General features: G+C 58.2%; 1 protein-coding gene across 2 annotated transcripts; it reads right to left on the reverse strand.

The window, feature by feature from the left end:
* Nucleotides 1-1,742: 1,742 nt before the first annotated feature.
* PNPLA5 (patatin like phospholipase domain containing 5) lies at nucleotides 1,743-14,773 on the reverse strand. 2 transcript variants are annotated; one of them, XM_043562845.1, is made up of 9 exons: nucleotides 14,514-14,773; nucleotides 13,897-14,129; nucleotides 11,568-11,633; nucleotides 11,051-11,260; nucleotides 9,535-9,595; nucleotides 8,034-8,219; nucleotides 5,859-5,991; nucleotides 3,413-3,529; nucleotides 1,743-2,795 (listed from the first exon to the last, which is right to left on the reverse strand). In XM_043562845.1, the coding sequence occupies exons 1-9, from the start codon at nucleotides 14,704-14,706 to the stop codon at nucleotides 2,711-2,713; spliced, it is 1,284 nt and encodes a 427-aa protein (XP_043418780.1). In that variant the 5' UTR covers nucleotides 14,707-14,773; the 3' UTR covers nucleotides 1,743-2,710. The 2 variants fall into 2 exon arrangements, with proteins under 2 accessions (XP_043418780.1, XP_043418781.1); XM_043562846.1 differs by lacking the exon at nucleotides 14,514-14,773 and adding an exon at nucleotides 14,281-14,472.
* Nucleotides 14,774-19,241: the final 4,468 nt, after the last annotated feature.

Genomic DNA, 19,241 nt, shown 5'->3' on the forward strand with positions numbered 1-19,241 from the left:
GAGGAACACGAGACTGCTGATGGATGGCGGCTCAGTAAAGTCCACAGGAGTTGCCTGGGCTCAGCTCATTCGTTCTGAGGCTACATCAACAGAGGCAGCGACCAGGAGGTGGGAAGGGAAAGGCAACTTAGGTCCAGTAGTGGTCATACCATATCAGAGGCAGCACTGGACCCCATACTCCTAGAGGGATTTGAACAAACTAGGGATAAGTGGTTGTAGTTTGCTGAGCAGCAAGTCTGGGTTGGGGATGTTCCTGAGGAGGGGTTGTAAGGCACAGGCTGTTCATCGTGGAGAAGAGCAGCCTCAGAGGGACCAGATCACCACCTTTCTATCCCTGCCAGGCTGTCTTCAGGCAGACGGAGCAGGCAGGGTCCGTGGGCCCAGAGTGCAGAGCTGGGACCGAAGGAGAAAGCCACAAACAGATTTTCGAGCTGCATGAGAAAATGTCTAAGAGTTCAGGAGGAGAGAAATCAGGGAGCACTGACAAACTGTAAAGCACTGTGAGCGATCTCTGCAGCCACAGTTGCGCAGAGGTGACGTGAGCCACAAATACTAAAGACCAAAAAGAAGTTTTCAGAGCAGAGCATTATCAGCAATTGCGATATTCAACCATGTAAGCTACAAACACCTAGCAACATGCTGCTCAGAAGGATGATGGAGAGGAAGGTGGGAGCAGCCAAGGACCTTTCTCCATCTAAGACACAAAACAAAGCTATGGGAGCAGAGATGGCCGCGGGGCAAGCCCCAAAGCACCTATGAGAGAGGGGGTGATAAAGGGAGGTGTGTTTGTCCTCCTGGAGATGGAGGACAGAGAACAGGGGGGCAGGAATATTCTCAGAGGCCTCCTGAGCCTCTAGATTCTCAACCTGGAGACCCAGGGGGCCAGTCGTCCCCTCTCCAGAAATCCCAAGCCCCGCACCTGGGAGTGGACACAAGGCATCCCAGCTCTGTGCAGAGAGAATCCGTGGAGCTTAAAGATCACTTGACTCGAGGTAGGACAGGACCCTTCCTGCTGCAGGGGACAATATCTGTGCCTGTCCCCACCCAAGTGACAGCAAGAGGGGACAGAAGCCCACCCAGCCTCAGTGGATCCTGGGGATGAGTGGGGAGGTGGGTCCTCCTACATATCCTAACTCTCTGGGCCTCTTCTCTCCCTTTCAACCCCCACCCCCCCCCAGGCCCTCCAATGCTCCACTCACCCCCTCTACCCTCACCTATCTGCTTCCCTGCTCCCAACCTTCCAGGGACTGCCCAAATCCAAAGTCCTGATCACACGGACAGTGCCCTCTGTGACCCAGCCTCTGCCTACCCTCCACCTGCGCACCCTGTCACTCACGCAGCTCCAGGGACACTGGCTGCTTTCTGTGGCTGAGACACACCGACCTCACTTCAACCTCAGGGCCTTTGCACTTGCCGTTCCCTCCGCTGGCAAAGCTCTTCCCTTCCGCTCTCTGCCGCAGGTCTGAGGCCTCACCCCCCGACGCCATCTTCTGGGAGACGTCTTCCTGGACCACTGATGCGATGTCACTCCCACCCCCACCTGCCATCATTTCCATCCCGTCTTGTCCCTCTCTTCACAGCACTGCCGCTCCTCAGATGATCTTATTTGCACATTCTTCTGTTGGCTGTTTAGCAGGTGCTCCTGCACCCACACCAGAATGCAAGTTGCGTTCGCGGCTGTGACCCCAGAGCCTACAACCCATTAAGTATAAATCAAATGGGTGAACGAACGGATGCATGAATGGTTCGTGATCTCTTTTCTTCAGATTTATTCCTTTGCTTCCTTTTCCTCTAGCTCATGCCTCCATTTCTCCACTCTCTACTCTCTGCCCGAGAGAGAAAGGGGCCCGGGAGTGGGGTGTGTGGAGGCACAGCTCCGCCATGAGACTTCTCAAGCAACAAGGGGATAGTGCCACAGTGCTGGCAGCCAGGGGCCCTTGGGCACCCCAACAGGACACACAGAGGTGGGATTCTAAGAAGACTGTAACCCCTCTCTCCCCTCGCACCTTCCTATCTCCTGGTTGTGGGGGCTCCCGCTGTATGGACCCAGTAGGAAATCATCAGAGATCAAGGTTCCTGGAATGAGGCAGGCCATGGGGGTTACCCTGGACAAAGGAGGTCAGAGAAAGGATCCCATCATTTCCATTTGCCTTCCAATCTCCGGTATGAGCATATGGCATTCTCTCCATTTCCTGTAAGGCGCCCTTCAAACAGCTCAGCAACACCCCGAATCCTGCTTCCCAGCCCATGCTGCCCCCGAGCCCCTTGACACGGAAATTCCGGAACCAAGATGGGTGTCTCAGCTCCTGCCTTCCTTTTTCCCTCTGATGAGACAGGGGCAGGGTGACCTGGATACAGTGACCCAGGGACATACCAACGGGCTGGGCCTCTCCCAAAAAAGGAGTCTTTGGGCCCCAGGGAGCTGGCTCCAAGGAGCAGGGGCTCCAGAGGGGCTGGTGGGACTTCCTCTGGTTCCTGGGGGTCACCCCACCCGCCCAGTCAGGGACCAGAGTCTGAGAGGAAAGGGAGGCTGTCCCCTCCATCGTCCACTCGGCAGACAATTCCAGTGCTGGCCCTGGGCCGAGGGTTGGGCTCTAAGCTCTGGGAGACGAGTCAGGACTCAAGGACTGGAAGCAGATGTGGGCACAGGATCAGGGCCAGGGCAAGGGTCAGGGGAGGCCAGTCACTGGTCTGGCTCTCTTTGTGCCCCTCAGGCCTGATGGGGAGGTCTGGGCTCCTTGGCCGGGTCCACAGGAGGAGGTGCCCCAGGCTGGAGGGGGCTGGTGACCGGCAGGCTGCGGAGGAAGCAGAAGGCGGTGAATGCAAGCTTTCAGAGCCTGGGACTGGACGAAGGGCAGGGGGAAGCCGCTGGGGGGGGGGGGGGGGAGGCAGCCCTCGCATCCAGCGAAGTCCCTCTGCCCCCAGATGCTGCCATGAGGAAGGCCCCGAGCCCCTCATTCCGGCCACACTGGGGTTCCTGGCATGGCCCAACAAGTGTCTGTCGGGTGGGGTGGGAGGACATCAGGGTCTCCAGCCAGTAGGGAGGCAGGCTGAGAGACAGCAGCCCCAACCCAGACCCCGCACAGGACCTGGAGGGACATCTGGAAGGCTGTTGGAAGGGCTGGCTGGGATCTGGCAGAGCAGGGGAAGCCACTCGGCCCGTGAGCCTGGACCCTGCCTCTGTGAGCAGGTCCAGCAGGCCGACCGGTGTGGCCGGTCAGCTCCTCCATCCAGGCCCAGCACAGGTCTGACCCACGGCGGTGACCGAACACAGGCGCCAGGGACCGCGCGGGAGCACGGGGAGAAGGACGCGGAAGGTGTGCCGCCCTGCCTGTCCAGGATCCAGACAAACAGCCTTTCTCCGCCAGGGACCCGGCTCCCCCTCCGCCCCAGGCCCGTCCGCCAACCTCACCTGAACAGCCTGCGGAGCTGGTCCTTCGACCTGGAGCAGATCCGGAGGCCCAAGCTCTGCAGCTCACCCTGTATCCACCCCAAGTCGGCCGGCACATCCGGAAGCCATGCCACCAGCCTGGAGGAAAGGGCAGCAAACAGCTGAGCCCGAGCGTGCGGCCCAGCAGAGCCCCCCCTCCCCGCGGGCCCGGGGCAGAGCCGGGTGCCTCCCTGCACCCGAGGCCCCAGGCCCAAAGGAAGTGAAATAGGGGGTGAGAAGCCCCCGCGGTATCGGCCCCGCCACAGAGCCGGGTAGCGACTCCACGGGAAGCCCAAGCGGGAAAGGGCGGGGCTCTGGGGTCAGGCCGGCTCGGGGTTGTGGCCCGGCCGCCCTGCTCATCAGCTGTGTGCCCTGGGCAGGTCAGGGAACCTCTCCGGGCCTCAGTTTCCTCACCCGCCTAAAGAGGACCGTCACCTGGCCTAGAGTCCCTAACCTCCTTCGTATCTCTGCCCCACCCTCTCCTCCCCAGACCTGCCCTCCTTCCTCCACAGCCCTCCATCCACTCTCCTCTTAGCACCAGTGACTTTCCTGAAACATACATCTGATCATAGCCCAAACCCTCCCGTGGCTCCCCATGTGCCGGCTCAGCAGAGGGCCAGCTCATCCAATTATGGCTGAGCGCGTGCCTGGCTGGGCACCTTCCCAGACTCACGGGACACTGCAGGGCCTCACTCCCAACGTGTCGCCTTTAGCAGAGCTTCTAAACCAGGGCCTTGAACTGGCGCTCCACAGGGTGTCGTATGAGAAGCAAAACATAAGTAGACCATCACCTCCCTTGTTCTGGACCTTCTGCCTCTATTATTGCAACCTGCATGTGCATGTAGGTTACAGAGAATGCTAAGGAAGAACTTCCCTGTGGTCTGAACAAGTTTTCCCATCAGTGCTCCTATCTGGACTTTTGTTTTTTGGTTTTGGCTGAAAAGGTTAGACTTTGCTTTTATCCTTTTTGACTTCAGCCTGTGGTTTCAACCTAACAGCTCAGCACGAGGAGAATCTGAGTCAGCAGAAAGCTCTCTCCTGGCTTTGGGCCACTGGCAATTTCAGCATCAGGGCTGATCCAGTGGCCCATGGTCATAGACCTCTTAGAGAATAAAGAATTTTTTTTTAAATTCAGTTCTCCCCGTGACACTTCCCTACTGAAACTCTTCACTGTGTTCCCACCACTGTTAGGATGAAAACCACAGTCCTCACCTGGCTATAGAGCCCCGCATGTCTAGCCCCTGCCAGCCACCGCCACACCACCTCACCACCAGCCCCGTCTTGTACAGCACCCCACCTTTTGGTTCCAGCCACACTGGCCTCCAAAGAGCCTTACTTCCTCTGCCTTCTGCCCCAGGACCTTTGCATATGTTGTTCCATCCGTCTGAATGCTTTGCCCTTCCCTCTTTGCCTGGTGGACCCAGCCTTCAGATTAGGACTCAAAAGTTACTTCCCTTAGGCAGCCTTCCCTGACCAGATTGCCCCTAGTGTGAGCTGTCTCAGTTCACAGGCAGTGTAGACCTCTTTTAGGAAACACAGCCAGGATAGACCTCTCTAGGTATCTCTGGACAGAGGTGTGATTGCACAGAGGTGTGATGGTTCATGGGCTGCGAGCTCCACAGGGTGAGGGGCTAGATCTGAGTCAGGGCTGCCTCCCTATCCCCAGCCAAGCCCTGGCCAGGCCCTCAATAACTACTGGTGGAATGAATAAACCAAAAATGCAGAGTGATTCATTAGTCAGCAAAGTTAAAATGGTTAGAGAGGGCTTAACCACAACCAGTCTGTCCTGGAAGGGCCTTGGTTTTTTTTGTTTTTTTATGTTTATTTTTGGGAGACAGAGAGAGAGAGAGAGAGAGACAGAGCATGAACAGAAAGGGGCAGAGAGAGAGGGAGACACAGAATCCGAAGCAGGCTCCAGGCTCCGAGCCGTCAGCACAGAACCCGACGCGGGGCTCGAACTCTCAAACCCTGAGATCACGACCTGAGCCGAAGCTGGATGCCACCCAGGCACTCCATGGGCTTTGTTTTACAGAAAAGGAACTGAGGCCCAGAGAGGTCAAGACACCTGTCCCAGGCCACACAGCTAATCTGAGCCAGACCCCCCCCCGGAGTTATTTCCCCAGACATAGTGCATTTTCTCTGAGGCTCTAACAGGTAGAGCGAAGGGCCAAAGGGCCTAGAGACAGGCGAGCGGCCAGGATGCTGACCCGGGGGTCCCATTTCTGATCAGTCGGTCACAGCTGCTACACCATCTCCCCAGTGGTCCCGTCTCGCAGGGGGAGACCACCGAGACTCCTCTGGGCTGTGTGACCAAGACTGAGCAGCAGGGGAGGCCAGCCAGGCCCCGCCCACCCGGCGCGCCGGCTGCCCCTCCCGCCACAATCCGGGACAAGCCAGGCCCCTCCCAGGAGCCCTGGCTGGGCCTCACCTTCTGCTCCGGAAGTAAACATACTCGAAGGGTAGCGTCCAGGGCAGTAGGAAGTAGGTCAGGGCCCGCCCGGGTCCTGACCGACAGAATTGGGCCCAGGGGCTGGTGTCCCTCATACATGCTTTCTTCAGTGCTACGAGAGAAGCCGTGGCGTGACCAGCCAGCCCTCCAGCCAGCCCCCCCTCCACCATCACCCTTAGGGAAGGTGGCCTGAACCCCTGTCCACCTCACACAGTCTGCAAACTGCGCCTGCCCCCCGCCCTCCATCTGCAGAGGGGAAAAAAAAAAAAAAAACGGCACGCCTGATCAAGCCCCTCGCAGGAGCCGGCAGGGGGCGAGGCACTCAGGTCGTGCTCTCGCATCAGTGTCCCTGATGTTGGCAGGGCGTGCCCCTGTCCCAGATGAGGAGACTGAGGTTCAGAGTGGAGAAGTGACCTGCCCAAAGACCATCCCAGGAAGAGGCAGGGCCAGGGTGGACCCAAGGCCTGCCAGGCTCCCCGAGCTCTTTCCATCTCTAGATGGCCGTCTAGAGACGGCCACTTGGAGGGGTCACAGACAGCACGGCACAAAGACCCAGCTGCTCGTTTACCTGCCGCGTGCCCCAGGACGGGTCCCTTCCCTTCCCTGAGCGGAGGCTACCTCCTCTGAAAAGGATCTCCCTCCCAGGCAGGCAGGAGAGGATTAGGGAATGTCCGTCAAGGGTTGGCCAGCTCAGTCCCAGGGACGTGCTGGCTGTGACGCCCCATTCCGGAGGCGGCTCTCTGGTGCCCCCACGTGGCGGCAGGGATGCTGCCTTGGTCCCAGAGCTCCAAGCTTGGACCTCAGGGGCTCAGCACAGATCCAGACCCATTTCCGCACGCCCGTCTGGTCTCCGGCGCAGGAGGAGGCTGCGTCCCCTCGCCCACCCACATTGTCCTTGCTCTGACCTCAACCACCATCGTCTCTGCTTCCAGCCTCCCCACCCCCGCCCGTAGCCCGTCCCACCCCAGCTAGGTGCAGTGAACACAGGATCTAGAGTTCAGAGAAGTACTCAACTCTGAAAAGGAGGGGGTGCCCTCTGTAAGCACCCCCCACCCCTGCAGTGGCTCCCCATCTCTCTCCTCCTGCAGTTTCAAAGCCACCTGCCTGACCCTCCCAGCCTCTGCTCCCCTGCCCCTCAACCACAATGCTGTGGCCACAGGGGCCTCCAGCTGCCCCCACCAAACCCAGGACATTTGCACATGCTGTACCTTCTGCCTGGCCACTCGTCTGCCCCCTTTTGCCTGGCCACCACGCCTCCTTCCAAGTCTCACTTAGATGCTGTTCAAACCCACGTCCCCGCCACCATTACACATGCCTGGCCTCTGCTGTTGTGGCAGTTGTGACTCTGGGGTCACTAAGCAGGAGAGCAGACTAAATGGTTCACAGCAGAATGGTTCGCTGCTCTGGCAGTTTGTTAGCTGTATGACTTTGGACAAGTCACTTAACCTCTCTGTGCAACGGTTTCCGTACGATGGGGACAATTCAGTGCCATCCTCGTGGCATTGTTGGGAGGGTGAGATGAGCCCATCACCATGTGTGGAGAGTCCAGAACCCTCTGTGTGTGACTCTCTTAGGTCCCTCAGGACTTCCTGCGCTTCCCCTGGGCAGCGGGCAAAGACCTGGCTTTCTGAGGCACGGATTTGGGTGTGAATCTCCCAACCGCCTCTCTGAGCTTCAGTTTCCTCATCAGTGGAACGGGGTAAGAAAAACACCAGGGTTGGGGCGCCTGGGTGGCTTGGTCGGTTAAGCGTCCGACTTCGGCTCAGGTCATGATCTCGCCGTCCGTGAGTTCAAGCCCCGCGTTGGGCTCCGTGCTGACAGCTCAGAGCCTGGAGCCTGTTTCCGATTCTGTGTCTCCCTCTCTCTCTGCCCCTCCCCTGTTCATGCTCTGTCTCTCTCTGTCTCAAAAATAAATAAACGTTAAAAAAAAATTTTTAAAAAAAGAAAAACACCAGGGCGCACGGTTGTGGAGCGGATTGAGTGACACAACAGGTAAAAAGGCCTTGGCATCACACTTGGCACTCGGGAGACGCTCAGTAAATGAGTCCTGTCCTCTTCCAGGCCGCGAGGTCCTTCAGGGTAGAGTCCCTGCCCCCAGGCCCCTGTGCGCAGGGCACGTGGTAGGTGAGCAAGGGCATGAAGGAAGGGCAGTACCAGCCTCCAGCTCTGGTGAGAGCCGCTCGAAGTCGGGCACGTCCTTGACCAGCACGTTGGGCACTGACCAGTTGACAGACAGGCCCCCCTTCTGGCCACCGTCATGGTCGGTGTCCTGGGTCCCATTCGCGGGGGCTGGGGGCTCCTTAGACACCAGCATGCAAAGCACTGGTTCCTTGGTAAGTCCTGGGTCAGTAGAGAAGAGGGACACGACAGGTCAGCACATCTGGAGCTCCCTGGCGACAGTGACTCCCCTGGCCCTCCACGCCACCTGCACCTCTCAATCCCCAAACCCAGCTCTGGGGACCTGCTCGCTGCCGAATGGACCCGCGGCTCATCCTGAACGACCTCGTCCTGCTCTCCCCTGGCCCTTCTCTGCTCCATTTCCCATGCACTTTCTAGTGGTTAATCAGATCCCAGACCATGACGAACCGGTCCAAGGTTCAAATCCTAATGCCAACACCTGCTAGCTATGTGGTCTAGGTGCTCAACGCTTCGGTTTCCCTCTTTGACAAAGGAGAAAATTCCAGTCTGCTTTATGGGGTTGTTCTGAGAATTGAACGAGACAAATACCTAAAGCTCAAGCCCAGATCTGGGCACATTTTAAGCGCTCAGCAGATTCTTCCTGCTGCTCTGTGTTTGGGGCTGTAGTGTGGAGGGTAAAGGACTTGGGGTCTGGAGCCGGACAGCCTGGGCTCAAATCTCAGAACTACCCCTTTGAAGAGCAGTGCTCTTGGGACGCCTGGGTGGCTCAGTCGGTGAAGCGTCCGACTTCGGCTCAGGTCATGATCTCACGGTCCATGAGTTCGAGCCCCACATCGGGCTCTGTGCCGACAGCTCGGAGCCTGGAGCCTGCTTCGGATTCTGTGTCTCCCTCTCTCTCTGCCCCTCCCCCGTTCATGGTCTGTCTCTCTCTGTCTCAAAAATAAAATAAACATTAAAAAAAAAAAAAGCAGTGTCCTGTGGGAGGACAATCGAGCTCTCCAACTGGGAAGACCTCTCTGGCCCACCCCTCCCGCATGAACACACACACACACACACACACACACACACACTCCTGCAGCCAAACTGAGCTGTGTTCACTGAAGGTGCTGGGCCCTGTTCCTTTGCTCATCCGCCCTCTTCCTTTCTGTCTCCAACCTTTCTGTATTTTTCATAACTAGTCAAAACCCAGCTTATCTGTTGCCACCGCCTCCAGGAAGCCCTCCTTGCCCACCCCCCAGGCTGGGTCAGTGTCCCCTCTGACACCGTAGGCGTGAGCATCCCTCCATCTCCGTGGGGAGACGTCTCTCTCTTGGTCTGTTCCCCCACCCCGGACTAAGAACAGTTCAAGAGCAGGGCACATGTGTGATCCTCTCTGGGTCCCCAGCATCCAGCTCAGGCCAGGCACAGAGTAGATGCTGAGGAAGAGAATAAGTGAGCTGAGGTCCCGAAAAACTCAAACACCTGAAAAGCAAGGTCCACTTGGGACCCCGGGGAAGCAGGATGCCCGGCCACCTACCGCGTCTCTCCAGGAACCTGAGGGCGTCCAGGTAGCCTTGTCTGCAATTGTCAGCTACCATCTGCCAACACACAGGTCAGGATGGGATGAGGAAGGCCCGGACCCGCCCCTCGAGCTGGCAGTTCGTAGGCCAGAGACCCGTCTTCAACCGGAAGCAATCCCTGCCCAGCCCACGCTCCCAAGAGGCCCCTCAGCAGGGTTCAAGGCCCCCACTGCTGGGCGGGGACTGCTTCCAGTTGAAGATCTGCGATCTGTTCAAGCTGCTTCCCTCCCCATGACCCCGTGTCACCTCCCTCCTCTAAGACTCCTTGGCGGGAAGGGGGGGCTCCTGCTCCAGACTCTCCTCTCTCTGGTCTCAGTTCCCTCCTCTGGAAAATGGGATAACTCGGCCCAGGTCAGGATGCCTGGGACATCGTCTGGTTCCCTGTTGGTCAATGCATGGTCCTTTGGTGTTTATTTCCAGAACGAGCCTGAGACGGCAGAGGAAACTGGGGGCCCACACCTGCCTGTCTCAATCAGAGCTCCCCTAGTGGGGAAAAGGCACCTATCGGGCCCGAAGGGAGCTCCACCTTCCCACGCTATGGGGCCTTGGAATGGCCACGCCACCTTTCTGAGAGCTTTAGCTTTTCCTTGACTGTAAGATGGGGCTGAGATTTTTTTGCCCACCCCACAGGTATAGGGGAGATGAGAGGACGGGAACATGAACTTGTGTCATAGATTAGAAAACACGACAGAACCGAGGTGCCTGGCTGGCTCAGTCAGTAGAGCGTGTGGCTCTTGATCTCGGGGCTGAGTTCGAGCCCCTGGTGTGGCACGGAGTTTACTTAAAGTAAAAAACAAAACAAAATAAAACACGACAGAACCAAAACACGTCTGAAGGAACAGGGGAGGCCAAGGCACGGTTGGGTGTGTTATGGGGATAAACCATTTGCTGTCAAATTCCCCATTTTCCCAAAATACCGGGGGGAAAAAAAGCAGGAAATGTAAGTCTATTGTCCACCTTTGTCTGTGTTTCTGCCTCGCCTCCACGGGGATGGTCAATCTGGCCACAGTCTAGGGTGGTGGCGGTTCAGAGCACGGGTCTGGGCTAGCTGAGGATTTGGAACCTGGCTTTGCTGCTTCTGGGCTGTGTGACTCTGAACAGGTTGCTTAACCTCTCTGAGCCTTGGTGTCCTCCCCTGAGAAAGGAGATGATAACAGTACCTTCTCACAGAGCCTGACCCAGGGAAGTATCCACAGAGGCCTGGCTCAACCCCATGCTCGGGAGAGTTGGCCTTAGCATGCCTTGATATGGGCCCAGTCCCAACTCAAGACTTGCTCGGGCAGGGGAAGGAGAGTATGGGCACCACCTGAGCCCCGAGTTGTGGGTTCAAGGGCTCGGACGTAAGACTCGGGACGTGTATCCTAACTTCCCTGAGGTGGCGGGGAGGGTGTGGGGACACAGTCTGACTCAGAGGACCCTTGATCATGGCCAAGCCTCTTATACCTTCCAGGCGGGTGCCGGGGCCAGACCTACCTCAGGGCTGGGGGATATGAGGGAGGCAAACCCCAGGAAGAAGTTCTTGGTGGATATCTGGAAACTCGCATTGAAGGTGTTCAGCTCGTGAATGCTGGCCGAGGTGCTCTGGGGGCAGATGTCCACTGTCCCGTGGAAAGGGGACACGGTGATGGTGGAGGGAGAGTCCGCGAAGGGCAGGTTGTTGCTCAGGCCCCCATCAAAGTAGCGCTGCAATTCGTGTGGGCTGTCTGCTCAGGATGCCTGCCCTCTCCCCATACCGCCATGGAGCCACCGGCCAGAAATGGGCTGCAGCCGGTGACCTCCAGCTGCCCCGGAGCCACTGGGTCCACCCGAGCCCAGGATGTTCTGAGCACCGCCCCCCAGGAGCAGGGAATCTGGGGTGGAGGGCTGGCACGCAGCAGGTGCTCAAGAGGCACGGGTTCCCTCCCCCCACACGGCTGTCAGCGCTAGGAACACTGGGCCACCCAGAGCACGGGGCGGGGACTCAGTCATCAAGCCCCCCAAGTGCACTTACCTCCCCTCTGAATTCGGGGGGGATCGTCCCACAGTAGAAAGGAATGTATAAAGTACAGACCAGAGCCTGGGAAGACGAGTAAGTGGAAACACAATTGTTCACACTCCTGCTGTTCGGAACCTGCTCGGGGCAGAGCAGCCTGCGAAGTACGCGGCATGAGTTTTGTGCTCAGGGAAGGGAAATGGGGCCCAGAGAGGTGTCACGTCCCAGCTGGGTTCCCAAGGTCAAGAAGGCACTTGAAGGCAAGCCTGTCATGACACCCACCCTCGTCTTCCTGCCGATGGGTCCTTGCTCACTCGAAACTGCTGCTGGGACTTCCCTTTCCCCCAGGGACAAACAGAGGCACCAAGTACCCATTTCCCCTTCACCCAGTGGGCAGGAACTCTCCGCCAACAATCTAGATATGCCTCCCACGGTGTGCTCCCTGAACACCGATTCAGCCAGAGGCATCTCAAATAAGAAACCCTGACTTCCGGTTAAGCGTAAGACTCTTGGTTTCAGCTCAGGTCGTGATCTCACGGCGGTTCGTGAGTTTGAGCCCCGCATCGGACTCCACGATGACAGTGCAAAGCCTGCTTGGGATTCTTTCTCTGTCTCTGCCCCTCCCCCACTCATGTTCTTTGTTTCTCTCTCTCTCTCTCTCTCTCTCTCTCTCTCCCTCTCACTTCTCTCTCAATAAATAAATAACCTTAAAAGGGGCGCCTGGGTGGCTCAGTCAGTTAAGCATCTGACTGTTGATTTTGGCTCAGGTCATGATCTCATGGTTCAGGAGTTGGAGCCCCAAGTCAGTCCCTGAGCTGATGGCATAGAGCCTGCTTGGAATTTTCTCCCTCTCTCTTAAAATAAATAAATAAACATTTAAAAAAGAAGAAGAAGAAACCCTGACTTATTTACCCACTTGGGAAACACTGTGTCCACTCTTCCCGTGCCCAGGACCATGCCCAGGAAATGGGAGCAGCAGAAATCTGCGGGTGCGGGGGACAGGAGGAGAGGGTCCTCAGCCACCCAGGGGGTCTGCCCACGTCCGTCCCAAAGACTTGACCTCCTTCCCGGGTGCCTCCCCCTCTCCATCTCAGATTTTCTGTGCCCTTCCCAGCAGAGGCTCTGACAAATCCTGCAGTGAAAACGATGCTTAACATATTGACATTGGGGGCTCGAGAATTCTGCCTTGTGAGTGGGAGATGGGGTGGGAGGGGGCTGTCCTGAACACCGTGGGATATTTAGCAGCATCCTTGGCCTCTACCCACGAAGTGTCAGTACTTTGTGCCCCCCCACACAGAGCTGTGATAAACGAAAATGCCTCCAACGTTGCCAGATGTCACTGGGGGGTGGGATGGGGAGGCAAAAGAATCACCTCTGGTTGAGAAACACTGATGTAGAGCTTACCAAACTCATCAAGCATGGAACCTTGTCTCGAGGTCTCCTTGGAAATATGCCTCCAACCCTCTCTGGGAAATGCAGAAGGCATCCTGTCCCTAACCAGTTGGAAATGCAAGTGGGAGCCTTGTTCACACAGATAACAGTGACAGCAGCTAATGTTGACTGAGTACCTATTACGTGCCAGGTCCTGTGCTATGTGCCATACAGGCAAAGACATTGGGACACCCTTTAGGTGTCAGTGACATCAAGAGCCAGTGGACATCAAGACACAGCAAGGGACTGGCCCCTCTCTTGTACACACGACGAATTCCAATCAGCACAGAGGCACAGACTCAGAAACAGTCCCCATGCTGGGGGCTGGGGGCTGGGGTCAGCAAGGTGAAGCAGGTTCTGCATTAGGGCTCCCAGTCTGGGTGGAAGGCACAGATCCTAACAGGAAGGGAAGGCAGAGCTGCGATGGGGGAGCTGAGGCCCTCCAGGGTAGGGACCTGCCTCCCTACCTGCCTGAGCTCTCCCGGGGACCCAACCCCTACTGAGCCCGCCTGAACACCCCCACAGCCTGTCGCCGGCCTCTCTCCCCGACGTCACAACCTCCTGTTTTATAACAATACTGGATTGTTTCCTCTTCCATCGTGGGCAGGCACGCCTCTGGAAAAGCAGCCCCTTCAGGGGCCCTGAGCACAGAAGCCTGACTTTGCCCCCTCCCCAGCCATACCCTTCTCTGTGTGCAGCCATGGGGCCTTCCCAAAGCAAGCCGGGAGTATGGGCACTCCGCGCTCACCCTGTGGCTCCTCTCTGCACCTCCACTGTCTTGTTTGTAAACAAACCCAAGGCTAAGGTCACCCCACCCCCAAGGAGTGTCTGTCCCTGGAAAGCACCTGAAAGTCCCTGGTAGGAGATGGGGCCCAGTCCCCTGTCTCCAGGGCCCGGGTCCCACCCCTGCTCTCACCTGGATGACTTCCCTGCGGTTCGCGAAGTCGGTGACTATGATGTTGTGGCCATCGGGCCAGCGGGTCAGCGAGATGCCCAGCCGCTGGGAGGCCAGGACATGAATGTCGGTGGGCAGTAAGTCCTGCAGCTGCTGTCTGATGTGCTCGATGGGCGCGAAGGCAGGGTGGAAGATACCCAGGCTGAGGCGCTCCACCTGCTTGACCATGCCCAGTACATGGGAGCAGCAGAAATCTGCGGATGCAGGGGACAGGAGGAGAGGGTCCTCAGCCACCCAGGGGGTCTGCCCACGTCCGTCCCAAAGACTTGACCTCCTTCCCGGGTGTCTCCCCCTCTCCATCTCAGATTTTCTGTGCCCAGCCCTGCGTTCAAATGCTCCGTCCACCTTGTGATCTCGGGAGCAGGATCCCCAGCTCTGCTCGGTCCTCTGCGAAACAAGGGTAACCACAGCCCCGAGTCCTCAGGGTTCTCATAAGGCTTAGATGGGAGCATGCTGGATGCAAAGGGCGCAGGCCCCAGCGCCCGGCACGAGGCCCCGAAACGCCCCTCTCGGCGCCCTCCATCCCGCGTGGAGCCAGCGTCCCGCCGCGCTCCTCGCCCGCGCCGTCCCCCGCGCACCGACGGTCTTGCCGGAGACGATGCTGATGGCGTTGAGCGCCCCGGACGAGGAGCCGTAGAAGCGGCGGGCGCCCCGGAGGAGGTGCGGGGCGCGCTCCCTGAGGCAGCTGGTCACACCCACGTGGTAGAGCCCCAGGAAGCCGGCGCCCGCGAAGGACAGGCTCCAGCTGCCCTCCTCCTCGTAGCAGTGCATGGCAGTCGGGGCCGCCGGGCTGGGGTCGGGACGGAGACGGGCCGGGCCGCCGCACGGAGACAGTCAGCGCTGGAGAGGAGAGGTCGCTCCGAAGAAAAGCTCTGGCGGGAGCCGGGGCCCCGCCCTACGTGCACCTGCCCCGCCCCGTGCACCTGCCCCGCCCCGTGCACCTGCCCCGCCCCGGGCTGGGTCGCCCGCCGCCCCAGCCAATGAGGTTCCAGGGCCGCGAAGCCCCGCCCTCAGGGGTGTGGCAGGTTTGACCCCGGTGTACCAGCTCGCTGGGCGGACTCCGGAGACGCCCCACACCGCTGCTGTACGGGGGGGGGGGGGGGTCTTGGGGGTCAAGCCAGACTTAACTCTGCAGCTGTGCTAGTTCAAGGCCCAGGCACAGGCAGAGCCAGCCCCCGCCAGCGGTGCGGCTTTGCCCAAACTACCCACTCTCTCTGGGCTACAGTCTTTCAGCGTGATAGGAGGGGCTTGGGCGCCAGCCTTCTCTGCTCTGATCGCTGCTCCTCTGGCCCAGACTCACCATCGACTGGCCCAGCCCGGGGGTGGGGTGGCAACGGGGGCAGCAGGCCCAAGCACTGTGCCGAGCGTTCTTTGCAGTCACCCTCACAGAGTCGTGTGGGTCAGGATCACCGTGTCTACGCCCAGTTGTGGACCCTGAGCCCTGGAGAAGCTTGGGCACGGGTAGGGCCACACAGTGCTTCCAAGAAAACTTGCCCACAGCCTGTAAACGGGGCCAGTGAGTGGTTCTGTAAGTCAAGCAGGCAACGAGTGAAATTAAATACCCCCCGCAAATTACGTGATGTGTTCACCGGCGTGTGGCAGACACGGAGGTGGGCGGAAGCATTGCCTGTGGCTGCTGGCGTAGGTGACCCTCCCTCCCTCCTGCCCCCTCCCGGTGGAATGGATGAGTAGCCACAACGGGACATTCGGGAAAGGTCGCAGAGCCTCAGAAGTGAGGAGCGAAAGAACAATGGGGTTTATTGACTGCCTGGCTTCATTTACGCAAACATTTAAAAACACTCCCAAAGCATCACCATGTCTTTTTAGAATGAAATTCTGACAGCCTGGGAGATGGCTCTATATATTAGAGGGTGTGCTAGCGGGAAGTGGAAGGCTAGGGAAACAGAGATCGGGGATGGACAATGGGTAAAATAGTACAGCAAACCCGATGGTGTGCCCCCAAGTTGCTAAAAAGAAGCTGAGGGAACGCGGCCGGGAAACAGCAGCCAGACTTGCACCGAGGCTCAGGCCCGCCCTGCCCCACTCCCAGACCGAGCAGGGGGCAGACCAGTGGGCTAGACCTTCCTGGACTCACCTAACTCTGGGGGCCTCTCTCCTTGGAGGTGGGAGCTGGGAAGTCAGGAGAGGCTTCACGGGTGGGCAACATACCTCTGCAAGCGTCTCCCTCTTACCTGCCCCTGGGCTGAGTGTTTTTCCTAGGCTGTCGCATTTTATCCTCGCCACAGCCCTTTGAGATGGAAAGTCCTGCCAACCCCATTTTGCCAATGAAGAAATGGAGACAGAAACCAGGAACCCAAGAGAGCCCAGCCAGTAAGGTTTGAGCTCCACTCGTGTCCCTGCTGCCTTAACAGGAGGGGGGGGGGAGCAGGAAGTAGAGGGGGGGGCCGCCTAAGTTTCAGGCCGCAGGGGTCCCCAGGGACCAGGCTGGTGGGCATGAGGTTTCATGACTCAGGGAGTGCGCAGGTGTCTCTGCAGGCATCAGGGAAGAACCGTGCTTCTGGAAAAATCCCGGAAGGCGGAACCTGGAGCATCTTCTCAGGCCGAAAAGCAAGGAAGTATTCCAAAAATGATGAGGACTCGTCCAAAGGATACAGAAGCCGGCTTGGAGGGGGTTTCACTGGCTAAATCCAGCACGATTTGAACACCAAAACAAATAATGTTAATAAGAGAATGTTCACGGGGCGCCTGGGCGGCTCAGTCAGTTAAGCATCAGACTCTTGATTTCTGTTCAGGTTATGATCTCATGGTTCCTGAGATCGGGCCCTATTTTGGGCTCTATGCTGACAGTGAAGAGCCTGCTTGGGATTTTCTCTCTCTCTCTCTCTCTCTCTGCCCCTCCCCCTGCTGGTGTGCTTACTCTTGCTCTCTCTCTCTCTCTCTCTCTCTCTCTAATAAAATATATATTAAAAAAAATTAAGCCTGCTTGGTTTAAACTGATGGAACCAAACCACCTTGTGCACGGGGTGCAGTGGTCTGTTCTGGTGTCAGAAAGTCACGATTCAGCCCGTCATTTCCCTTCTGTACAGGCCTGGCAACGGTTCATGGTGTTCCGTCGCGTCCTTCTCTGGCCCAGCAGCCCTGCGTGTATTTCCTGCAGCTTATGTGTGTGGCCTCGCTCTCCTAAGAGCATTGGCCATTCACGTTTGGGACGGGAACCAGATCATCCCTGTGCCCTCCGGTCTTAGTCCTTATTTATTTATTTTTTAAAGTGTATTCATTTTTGAGAGACAGAGAGAGACAGAGCACAAGCAGGGGAGGGGCAGAGAGAGAGAAGGAGACACAGAATCCGAAGCAGCTCCAGGCTCCCAGCTGTCAGCACAGAGCCCGGCGCGGGACTCGAACCCACGAACCGCGAGATCATGACCTGAGCCGAAGTCGGACGCTTCACCGACTGAGCCACCCAGGCGTCCCAGTCCTTATTTTCTTTTAAAGGATGAAATTGTCCCTTGTTGGGAGAATAACATAGTAACTTTTGCTTATTGAAGCTTACTTGTCAAGTATTTTTAAGTTAAAAAGAGAAAAGAAAGGAAGGTGCAGGACTGAGCCCTAGGAAGGCCTGACCGCCCAAGATGGGGTGCGGCGGAGTTACCTGGAAAACTGAGAGACTGTGGCTTAAACACCAGAGGTCAATAAGCGATGTGGCCTGGGGCCATCAGCACAAGGCGGGGGGGCGGGGGGGGAGAAGGAGGGGGCGTCAACAGCTGGCAGATTCTGGTTCCTACCAGCTGCCCGCTCCTGCCCTCCATCCCAGCTGCTGCACCTGGCCCTGGTCCTGATGAGCCAGGATCTCCCGAGATCATTCCACCCCGGGGCCCAAGACCCCGATTGGAGAGCCAGGCTTCTGGCTACTTACACCCCGCAGTGGACTCTGCCTTTGAGGTTTGGGACAAGTCACTTCCTCCCTCTGGGCCTCAGTTCCCCCACTTGGACGTTGGGAAAATTGAACTACATCAGACCCCAATGTTTTCAAGAAGGAGGATCCTGCTTCACTCACACACACACACACACACACACACACACACACGGGCACGCACACAAATGCCCCTGAGTATCATATGACAGTTGCTCAGCGTGGAGCCCGACGTGGGGTTCAATCCCACGAACCGTGGCATCGTGACCTGAGCCGAAATCCAGAGTAGGACGCTCAACCGACGGAGCCACCCAGGCACCCCCACAATGTGGTTTTTTTAACTAAGGAAAGCGGGGACGAGGGGGAAATACTGGAGATGAGACTGAGGTCGACAATGAGGCACAGCAGAGCTGGTGTCCAAGCTCCGTCCAGGGGAGAGTGGAGGGGGCGTCAGGGAAAAGCTTGTGGGCAAAACCCCAGACGTGGGACCACTGAGCTATTGGGGTTTGGAACTGCCGGTCTCTCTGGGAAGCTCCCCAGGCTGTCGCTGGAGCCCCCATCCCACGGGTGCCATGCTCTCCCCTCCCCGTGTTCACCCCGGAAAAAGCACCTGGGCGGTAGGGGCCTCCAGGAGGGGGCCTCACTGTACACGCAAGTCAGGGAAGCCTACCTGCAGGAGGAGTTCAGAAAGGGCTTGAAGGGAGGAAAGATTAGAGGAGGTAGAGATGCAAAGAGGGCGTTCTAGAGCAAAGACACCGAGACGGGAAAGCAGAGGGTGCGTCCGGGGCTCAGGGAGGGGAGCCACGGTCTAGAGCAGGCGGCATGGGGGGGAGGCATGCGAAACGAGGCTGGCAAGGGGGCGGGGGTCGAGCGGGGTGGACAAGGGCACACAGGGGTCTGAGCACCAGTGCCCTCGGGCCTCCCGCACCTGGCTTTCACGGGGCCCTGAGTGATTACCCTCCGTTGCACAGAGGGGACACTGAGTCACAGACAGGCACCCAGCTGGAAGGTAACAGGCAGAATCCACACACACACACAGGCTGCTGGCTCAGCCTCAGCCCCGGGATCCCACACGCAGGTCCGCCGCTCTGGGATACAGGGCCCCGGGCTCCAAGAAGGAAAGCAGGCAGGAGTCCCAGGCAGCCGAGGATGGGACCCAGCTTCGTGGGTCTCTCATCCGGCTCCCCGCGGGCGGGAGGCTGGGCTCAGCAGGCCTGGGCGTTCATTCACTGCCCTCTGGGAGCTTGTCTGCGCATCTGTGAACAGGAAACAGCAATGCGAAAAGACGGGTGGGGACAGAACGCTCTAAACAAAGCCGTTAGTAAGGAGTAAGTGTGGCTGAAGCAGGTGCAATTCTGTGGCCTGGGGTGCAATGGCCGAGTCGGTGGGCGGCACAGACCTGGGACGGCCCCAGGCGACAGAGAGCCCCCGTCTC

The sequence above is a fragment of the Prionailurus bengalensis genome, chromosome B4, assembly GCF_016509475.1.
Source record: "Prionailurus bengalensis isolate Pbe53 chromosome B4, Fcat_Pben_1.1_paternal_pri, whole genome shotgun sequence".
Lineage (NCBI taxonomy): Eukaryota > Metazoa > Chordata > Mammalia > Carnivora > Felidae > Prionailurus > Prionailurus bengalensis.